The 10,431-nt window shown below is 43.2% G+C and overlaps 1 protein-coding gene across 1 annotated transcript in view; it reads left to right on the top strand.

Moving 5' to 3' along the window:
- The window catches only part of ZIC3 (Zic family member 3), a 10,724-nt gene extending 6,717 nt beyond the window's left edge, over positions 1-4,007 (top strand). Inside the window, exon 3 of the mRNA XM_023202569.2 lies at positions 3,858-4,007. Coding sequence (XP_023058337.1) covers positions 3,858-4,007 — 150 coding nt within the window. The remainder of the gene's footprint in view (positions 1-3,857) is intronic.
- Positions 4,008-10,431: the final 6,424 nt, after the last annotated feature.

The raw sequence follows: 10,431 nt of genomic DNA, 5'->3' as shown, positions 1-10,431 counted from the left end.
CAAAATGAGTGATTTTGCATAAGAAGATTCCCACTGTTAGGCTTTTGGGAGGTGGCTACTTCCATGCAAGACAGAAGTTTGGCCTTCATCCAGCTTCGGAAGGTTACAGATCAGGACAGGGTCCACACTAAGCAGGCCGGTCGATCTAAATTCCTAAAGTTGGACATGAGTGAGCAGAGACCTCCGCTCACAAAGCCTCCCAGGAAAAGCTGGAGTGTTCAGGACTTCCTCGCTCCTCCCCCTTTTCCCTTCTCCCAGCCTGATGTCTCTGCCTCTTCGCCCTGGCTCTCTCTCCCTCTTCAAAAAAGCTCCCTAAAACAGAGGAGCAAAGTCGAAGGGCCTCTTAACATGTAAGTTTGTGGAAGAATCGCCAGCAGCGTGCCCATCGCCTGAAGAGATTTTCCTGGCACCTAGACTGGTTTCCTCTCACAGGTTTCTGTCCCTCGAGTCCCAAGCCTCCAGTGGATCCTTGGCCCGGGCCGGGGCAGAGGCGGCGAGGCCAGGCGTTTCGGAAGTCGGGGCTCCAGCTCAGCTGTCCTCGGGCCCCTCGCGGGGGCTCCCAGGGTCCCTGTCCACACACCAAGTTCTTGCAAGTCTCTGTCGAGGCTCGGGCGGGGGGAAGGGACCTCATTTCCTAGGGTCAATTCTCTCGCGGTCTTTGCCCGCTGACCCTTTGACCTCCACCTACAGGGCCCTTGGCGGCCGTAAGCCGGCGGTCGCCCAGGCTCTGAGGACGCTTCGCGCCCCATCGCCTCCCGGCCTCATTAGGCCGGCGGGGCTGTAAAGCAGGAATCAGCCTCTGCCTAATCCGGACCTGGGGTCAATACGAGCCCAAACAATGGTGAGCTCCGAAGGCCACTGCGTAGCACTGGCCGCAAACTTTGTGTTCAATTCAATTTTCTAAAGCGGTGGGGGTTGGGGGCAGGGAGGTATTCGTCCACCCGAAGGCCGCTTGCGGCTCCCGGGGGTCATCAGCGAACGTCCTCTCTCGCTCGGCCCCTCCGGCCTCTTCGCAGCGCCTGGGACAGAGGGGACTGCGAGGCCCGGGGACTGGTTGTCGGCCCGCGCGGGTGCCCAGGGGCCGGCGCAAAAGGGGCCGCCCCCGTGCCGGGAACAGACTTTGAAGTGGGTTTTTAGCGCGCACGTGTGAGAGCCGGGCCAGGGCCCGAGCGGGGACCCGCTGAGAGGAAAGAGGAGGCTCCGGCCGGGACCCCTACCCCTCCCCCGCTTCCCCGTGGCTCCGGCCTTTTCAAGCCGCGGCCGGGGGCCCGTAGGCCTCCCACACCCACCCCCACTCCCGCGCCCTCCCCGCGCCGCGCGCAGGCGCACACCTCGCAGCCGTCGAGTCGGATTTTGCTGCGAGGGGGTGGGGGGTTAGAGTTGAAAGCGGCTTTGCAGTGCCGCGGCCTCGGTTGAGCTGGAGGGAGGGGAGGAGAGGAGAGGGATATGGGAAGGGGGGCTGGTTTTGGGGCGGCTTTCGAGTCGTGAACATGGCGGCCGGATGCGAACCCCCGCGGAGCGCAGCAAAGCGCAGACTACAGGCTGCCGAACTGTTATGTAGTTTAAACTCCGTTGTTATTCCTCAGCTCTGGGCGCCTCGCGGAGGAATGTAGGTCGTGGCGGTTGAGCACAAAATTGTTAAAAAAAAAAACGGAAGCGAAGAAGTTCTTCCTGGGCATTCGCCTGGGAAGTTGGCGTGTGCTTTTTGGGTTTGGGGTTCCCATGGGACTTGGACAAAAAAACCGCCAGAGGCCTCCCCACCCACCTGGCCTGACTTAAAACGCCCCCTCCCGGAGCTCCCATGGGTAGGGGATGCCATTTCGAGTTATCAGGCGCCGGTTGGGATTCCGCAGAACCTTTGAGTCCCTAAAAATGCCCCAAGAGTGGACAGTATGTTCTCTTTCAGGACAGTGGCGAAGCCTATGAACACGTAGGCACCATTTTCCAAGAAAATGCCCCGGCTCTTCAACAGACAAGTGTGCCATTGCTAGTTCGACCCCTACACGTTGCCCAGGCTCCGTTTTCTGTATATCTCATTTAAACGTGAGCCTATGAAAATTGGCACTGTAGCTTTGGTGTCTGCCCTAACAGTTGGTGGTCTTATGTTAAGGGAAAAAAAGGCCAGAATTCCGAAAACTTTTAATTCAGCTTTTGCTTAACTGCCTTAATGCTGGCGTTGAAAGAACCCCTGGTAGCTCTGGGATCTCGAGCTCGTGTTTTCTCCGTAGAAAAATGCTGCAGATTCACTTTCAGATGTGTCTTTTGTGAGGGAAAAGAAAATGTAAGATTTTAAAAAGTGTAGTAATTGAACCTCAGCTCCTCTAGGAAAATAAACGGCTCGAACTCTTCCAGGTTGCGTCTTCTTGGAGACCAACGGCCAAACGGAAAAGTCAGCCCTCTTGGGGTTGTCCAGTGTCACGCATTTGGGCTTCTGAAGGTGTGGGGCAGTTCCCGTGGGCCACCTTGGGAAGGGCCCCAGGTGGGTGGGCAGGTCATTAGCAAGGCTGGCCCAGATCTGGGGGGAAATCTGCAAAACAGTGCCTTTATCTGCAGAGAACAATTGATGGGGTTGTCTTTCCTCCTTTTCAGTGCACAAAGAAGACGGCTTTGGAGCAAGAATTTGGAATATGCATTTAAGTTGTCGTGCTTTGCATTGGAAACCCATGGGCAATTAAAATAAGCATGCCCTGTAGTATTTTCTGTCCTTTTCTTATGTGTGATTCCTGCAAGTCAGAGGGGGCCCGGAGCCTCTTCAGTAGTTTGGAAACTTGTTTTGAAATTGCCACCAAGCCGATATTTTTTTTTTTTTTCCTGTGGGTGAAGTTTCCTTCCCCGGTTCACTCACTCCCCCTTTCCCCACCCCCTCACTGGAATTGTATTGACATCTTTGAGAGATCAAAGGAAGTAAATGGTGCTTGCTGTATACTCTGTTTTTCCATACTGTAGTGTGAACCCTGAGGTTTGAGCTTTTTTTTGGTTAAATCTCTTGGTACCAAAAGTGTGGAAAATAAAAAGTTCATTAACTTAAGAAAGCTTTAGCCAATGGTTAGACGGAGTTTGTCTCTTTAAGAGCTACAGAGCCCAGATTGTCTCTTAAATTGACTTTAAAGTCGAGCTAAGATGCATTGGTGGACTGTTTCCCCTGGATACCTGCGGTGTTCTTTGGGTCATTTGATATGGTAAAACTGGTTGATTTTCATAGGAGTTATGTGAATGGAATTTCTGCAAAACCGGGCAAGTGATAAATTGATAGAGCTCTTATATTTGTTTGGATGACGACTCCAAAGGGCACTGCTTTTTTACCGAGGTTTGGTTCTATCATAACCATTGAAATTTACAGCTTGGAAAACACTAACTTTGCTGGAAGCATTTGAAGCGGGGAGTGTTCAGAGTACTTGGACTAATGGTACCTTAACAGAGGAACATAAATCCTTTGAATATTAGAGAAACTCGTTTCAAAAAATCTGTTGAAACTGAAGAAAATCTCTTTCATTAACATTTAACAAACCAAGCAGTTTTGTATATTTTTAATCTGATGACAGTTCAACCTATTTACAAATCTGATGAATGGAGAGAAATGTAAGCTTTATAGTAACTATAACAATAGCTTTCACCAGATGGCAAATTTATGTTTGATCTCTAATAGGGTGTGTGTCTTGTGTCATATGTTTTATTAAAATACAACCTGCGTCAACACCATTTGAATTTGAGGTGTTAAAAATAAAACATTCCATCGTGTTTTATTATAAACCAGAGTTTAAAACAACATATCCATGTAAAGTTTTATGACATTTTTTCTAAGAGGAAATGTGGCCTGTTTTGACCTATCTGCAGTTCACTTTTTGTTTTTTTGCCAGTGTTGTCCTGCTTGGTATCCGGGACAGTCTCTAATTCCTGACGAAGAACTTGATACTGACGTTGGTATGCAGCAGCCAGCCCTCCATAACACTACCTATCCTAAATGCAGGGTTAATGCCGAACCTACTGTGCAAGAAATGATTTACTGATGAGGTTTCAAAGAAAACCACATCAATTTGGATGTCTGTTACCTTGAAGTGATCATTTTAAGAGTAGTAGCTTCTTCCCTAGGTATAAAAAGACTATTTTCTTCTTTTGGTGTATTTCATCCTGTGTTGAGCAATCATTTGTGAAATGAAAAAGCAAAAAAACTCCCCCCAATTTAGGATTTATAAATGGGAAGATGGAGGTGAAGTCTGGCCTAATTCATAACCCAGTATGCATTATCTCATACATTGTGTTGACCTTGTTGAAAATCTTTTTCAAGTATCAGCATTCTATATGTAGAACTAAAGTGTTTAAAACTAGAAACATGAATTATTGTTTTGTTAATTTCATGTTTGTGTTCAGAAAGCAATACCCAAGATCCCTTCAATTTTTGTTTGACTTAAATAAAACCATTTTAATTATTTTTGTGATTATTGTTTTATTAAAATGACAGTAGCCCCTAAATAACTTTGATTAATCTGTTGACTTGGGACAATTTATGTTCAATTCACATTTTTCACGATATAGCTGGGCTTTCACTAGCCAATAAATGGGGGTGGGGAGGAACCCGCCGAACAAACCACAAACAACTGTTTTGAACTCACAGTGTTTTCCCAGAGGGGTTCAAGGCCAGGTGCTGGGAAGACCAGGGGAAGAATTCAGAGTCAAGGATTGATTGAGGTGATTAGGAGGAATGAAAGGATGCAGGAGTTTGGAGGGAAAAAAAAGAGCATTTGAACACCAATATTTGGGTGAGAAAGAGAGGGAAAGATAAAGCTGAAGATAACCTGAAAGATGAAAAGAGTGCCTCTGTGGCATCCAGGGAGGAGACATTGCAACATTACATGTATATTATTCAGAAGCCCTGAAGTGGTTTTTGGAGCAGACAATTTGGCACAACCATTGATTAGAACACTTAGAGAATCATGGAATATAGGTGTTATTAAAACACAAGTCATTAATTATCTGTAATGTTAGAGAAGATGAAGGCACTACAGAAAAATTATTGGAACTCTAGATACTTGATTTCTCATTTTAAATTTAACATCTATAATCTAGTGTAATCTGTGAATGACTATCATTCTATTTATTTGGCATGATTATGCGATGATGAAGTATTATAAAATTGCAGCCTGATAGAGTATATTACTATTATTCTTTAGATCCAATTTCATTGAAATTTTTGGTAAGTAGACTGATGATAGTATAATTTTTTAGTAGTAGGAAACATGCTCATCTCCCTGTGATTCCAATTGTTCATTTACATCAAGAATAATAGAAAAGGCCAGGAAGAGGAAGCCTATGATTCTTTGACTCTCAGCTTCCTAACACCTGACATTTTCTATGCCCCATAACAATGTTGGTAAAATTTTTGTGTTTTGTTTTGTTTTTAAGAACAAGAACTGTGTTCTTTCAGACAGGCAGTGGAGTATAATAATGGGATTGTTGAAAAAGCCCTACGAAAGGTAAGCTACAGAGTTGTTCATGAGCCAGCTGCACTGTGATAATACCTCTTAGGGTTGTTCTATGGACTAAACAAGAAAATGTCCATAAAGAGCCTGTCACGGAGTAGTCCCTGAACAAATGATGCCTTCTTTTCCCCTTGCAGGTAGTTATTGTTTTGTTGCTTTGGGGTAGTTTCCTATTTTTACTATTATAGAATATTTTACTAAAAACATATAGTGGTTTGTACTGCATTGCAAATTTAATAGTTTTCAGAAAGTAGATGGAGATTTGTGGCATGTAAGAAATACTGCATTTCATAAGCATAATCATTAGATCAGGCATGTGGGTTTATGAACATAGCTATGAATATTTAAACACATAAAATTAAAATGTTATTAAATGCCTGTTGTTCATTATCTTCCAATGAAAACACTTATTCTTAGATAAAAATAAGTTGTGTACTTAAAATCTGTAAACATGGTAATTTAATGGTTTGGTTTTAATTGAATAAAATTTTTACTTTAGTCAACAGCTTGATTCTTATATTAAAATTCAGTGACAATTTTACAATGTGAAAGTTGATATTCACATATAACAAAAAGATTAAATCTATGTCTTAAATTATTCAGTTTCCCCTTACCAAATTTATGATCATATTATGTAGTTGTGACTATAGAGTAATGAGACTGATTTTCTTTGGAGCTTGGAAGCTAGCCCTGAACACAGTTGCCAGTGAGGAGTCCTGAAATGTTTTGACCAATGTCAGCATCCTTCAAATAAGTTTATGGATTCCATGGGTGATGGATTCACTTAAGATAACAACAACAACAAAACAGACAACAACCACTAGTCTTACTACTTTACAGCCATACTTTTGGTTTTATTATGTTGTAAAGGTTACTCTGATTTTATATTATGTTAATAAACTGAGGCTTGACTGAAAGACAGCATAGAAATGCTCTACTACAGCATTATAGAATTTTGTTTTCAATTATAAGTCTATTTATACAGAAAAACAAAACAAAACCACCAACACACAGCTCTTCCTGAGTGAGCTGTCTAAGTGGCAAGTGTTTCTTTCCTTCCCACTGATTTTGGAAACTTGGGGCTTCCCAGAGAAGCTGTACTGCTAAATAACATGGGCTGTTTTACGGAGGCCTGGGAGGCTTTTTTTCACTGGTTTATCAGCTTTGTCTAACTCTTTCTTCCTGACTCTCTCATATTTACCCTGCCCAATTAAACATGAAGGTCAGCCTTGTAAAATTTATTTTGAGGCTGAGTGTGGTGACTCACACCTGTAATCCCAGCACTTTGGGAGGCCGAGGCGGGTGGATCACCTGAGGTCAGGAGTTCGAGACCAGCCTGGGCAACATGGTGAAACCCTGTCTGTATGAAAAATGCAAAAAATTAGCCGGGTGTGGTGGTACGTACCTTTAATCCCAGCTATTCAGGAGGCTGAGGCAGGAGAATCGATTGAACCCAGGAAGTGGAGGTTGCAGTGAGCCAAGATTGCACCACTGCAGTCCAGCATGGCGATAGAGCAAGACTCTGTCTTTAAAAAAAAAAAAAAAAAAAAAAAAAAGGCCCTTATTCATTTATTTTTATTTTTTGAGATGGAGTTTTGCTCTTGTTCCTCAGGCTGGGGTGCAATAGGGCGATTTCGGCTCACCGCAACCTCTTCCTCCCAAGTTCAAGCAATTCTCCTGCCTCAGCCTCCTGAGTAGCTGGGATTACAGGCATGCGCCACCATGGCTGGCTAATTTTGTATTTTTAGTAGAGACGGGGTTTCTCCATGTTGGTCAGGCTGGTCTGAAACTCCCGACCTCAGGTGATCTGCCCGCCTCAGCCTCCCAAAGTGCTGGGATTACAGGCATGAGCCACCACTCCCAGCCAAAAGTCCTTTAAACAAAAAAATTAGGTCATCAGAAACTTCATTGGTGAGACCGGGCGCGGTGGCCCACATCTGTAATCCCAGCACTTTGGGAGACCAAGGTGGGCGGATCACGAGGTCAGGAGATCGAGACCATCCTGGCTAACACAGTGAAACCCCATCTCTACTAAACATACAAAAAAAAAAAAAAAAAATTAGCCATGGCAGGTGCCTGTAGTCCCAGCTACTCAGGAGGCTGAAGCAGAAGAATGGCATGAACCCAGGAGACGGAGCTTGCAGTGAGCCGAGATCGTGCCACTGCACTCCAGCGTGGGCAACAGAGCAAGACTCTGTCTCAGAAAAAAAAAAAAAAAGAAACTTCATTGGTGAAATAAGCAAAATGAGTATGCTAACAATTCCCTCTGTAATGTCCCAGAGTCAATCATAGAAGGCTATTTGTGGTACAAATAAATCAATGCATTGATATAAATCCAGTATAAATGAATTGTTTACAAATGATTCACTAATGTTACCCAGCCAGAACTTACACAGAAAAACTACACTCATATCTTTTTTGCAAAGCACCAAGAGAGTATGTAATTCGTTGGCCAGCTGATATTTCTTTGGAGACCTCACTATGCTTTACAAAAAATATTTAGCTACTCTGAGATGTGACGTCTTATTGGCCATGATGATAACCAAAAACAGAAGGTGTTTCATTAACTTCTGGCCAATGACATATTAAATGAAGATGCTCAGTTGAGCAGCATCAGTGATTTCAATTGACTCATCAATCGCTAGTATCTAGCTGCCATCATGTTTCACTTTGCTAACAAGCTGATATCCCACATCTGATGCCAACAACTCAGGTCCTTCAAACAAATGACATGTTTGATAAAGAAATCTTTTCAAAATCATTATGCACTTCAGCATTTGTCTTTTCTTCTAGCACAGCATCTGTGCATCTGTTCCATCAGGCATCTATTCCTTGATCATTTCTGAGCCTTCCATGATTTTTGAGCCTGATTTGCTGGTATCTCAGGAATGAGAAATGAAGCTTCTTCCATTGAATATTATGTTATTGAACACTGAAACACAATCTTTATGTCCAAGGTTTTAGATTTAATCTTGTGGATTAGACTGCAGGGGAGCATTATCACAGCCTTTCTGATAAGACAATGTTGTGAAAAAATTGAGTTGGAGGGAGAACAAAGTCCTAATTTAGGAATAACATTAAGGACATATTTTTGTTTGGTTGGTTTTGGTATGGGTTCTTGAAACTTCACACCGCTTTCAGCGCTGTAAAGCTTCTGAGTTTTAAAGCATCTCTGAAACATTGAAATGAAAAGTCACATGATCCAACTGGTAAAAATGGATGCAATTCATTCCTTAGTGAGCCCTGCTTAACTATATAATTTGCTCATATGCATTAAATTGAGGAAGTCTTCATCTCTAGTTTGCATATATCTAGATTGCATGCAACTGTCTCCACTAGATTCCTTGTAATTGCATACTGACTAATGGTGTGATACAGCTATTTTAACACTGAATTTAAGCCCAAATACTGCTATTAATAGTGTAATCACTTTGATTAAGTGAATAATTGAAATATAATACTTCAAAATCAGAATGCAGGACAATAACTACTTCCCTATTTTATTTTTATTTATTTTTAATTTTTTTTTAAGATATGAGCTCTTGCTCTGTTGCTCAGGCTGGAATGCAGCAACCTGATCATAGCTCACTGCAGCTTCAAACTCCTGGGTTCAAGTGATCCTTCTACCTCAGCCTCCCAAGCAGCTGGGACTATAGGCGTGTACCACTATGCCCAGCTACATTCCTAATTTTTTGTAGAGAATGGGGTCTTGCTGTATTGCCCAGGCTGGTCTCAAACTCCTGGTCTCAAGCTCTCCTCTTGCCTTGGCCTCCCAAAATGCTGGGATTCAAGGTGTGAGCCACTGCATCTGGCCCTCACTTCTCAATTTTTTTTTTTTTTTTAAAGAAAAGTCTAGGCATACCTTTGAATTCATAAATACACCAGTATAGTTTTATATTGGGGAAACACTAAATCAGAAAATAAAATAAATCGTAATTGATAAATTCCAAATCTTGATACCCAATAAATATTTTATCAAATCTATACTTCCTTCTTTAACACTTCTTTTAAGTGTTATAAATTTAGGCCGGGCGTGGTGGCTCAAGCCTGTAATCCCAGCACTTTGGGAGGCTGAGACGGGCGGATCACGAGGTCAGGAGATCGAGACCATCCTGGCTAACACGGTGAAACCCCGTCTCTACTAAAAATACAAAAATTAGCTGGGCGAGGTGGCCGGCGCCTGTGGTCCCAGCTACTCGGGAGGCTGAGGCAGGAGAATGGCGTGAACCCGGGAGGCGGAGGTTGCAGTGAGCTGAGATCCAGCCACTGCACTCCAGCCTGGGCAACAGAGCAAGACTCCGTCTCAAAAAAAAAAAAAAAAAAAGTGTTATAAATTTAGCATCCATATATAGTATAAATAGGTTAATTAATTTTTTTTTATTATACTTTAAGTTCTAGGGTACATGTGCATAACGTGCAGGTTTGTTACATATGTATACTTGTGCCATGTTGGTGTGCTGCACCCATCAACTCGTCAGCACCCATCAATTCATCATTTATATCAGGTATAACTCCCCAATGCAATCCCTCCCCCCTCCCCCCTCCCCATGATAGGCCCCAGTGTGTGATGTTCCCCTTCCCAAGTCCAAGTGATCTCATTGTTCAGTTCCCACCTATGAGTGAGAACATGCGGTGTTTGGTTTTCTCTTCTTGTGATAGTTTGCTAAGAATGATGGTTTCCAGCTGCATCCATGTCCCTACAAAGGACGCAAACTCATCCTTTTTTATGGCTGCATAGTATTCCATGGTGTATATGTGCCACATTTTCTTAATCCAGTCTGTCACAGATGGACATTTGGGTTGATTCCAAGTCTTTGCTATTGTGAATAGTGCCGCAATAAACATACGTGTGCATGTGTCTTTGTAGTAGAATAATTTATAATCCTTTGGGTATATACCCAGTAGTGGGATGGCTGGGTCATATGGTACATCTAGTTCTAGATCCTTGAGGAAT

Source organism: Piliocolobus tephrosceles, chromosome 12 (assembly GCF_002776525.5).
Source record: "Piliocolobus tephrosceles isolate RC106 chromosome 12, ASM277652v3, whole genome shotgun sequence".
In the NCBI taxonomy this organism is placed as follows: Eukaryota; Metazoa; Chordata; class Mammalia; order Primates; family Cercopithecidae; genus Piliocolobus; species Piliocolobus tephrosceles.
This window is presented reverse-complemented; position numbering and strand designations above follow the sequence as displayed.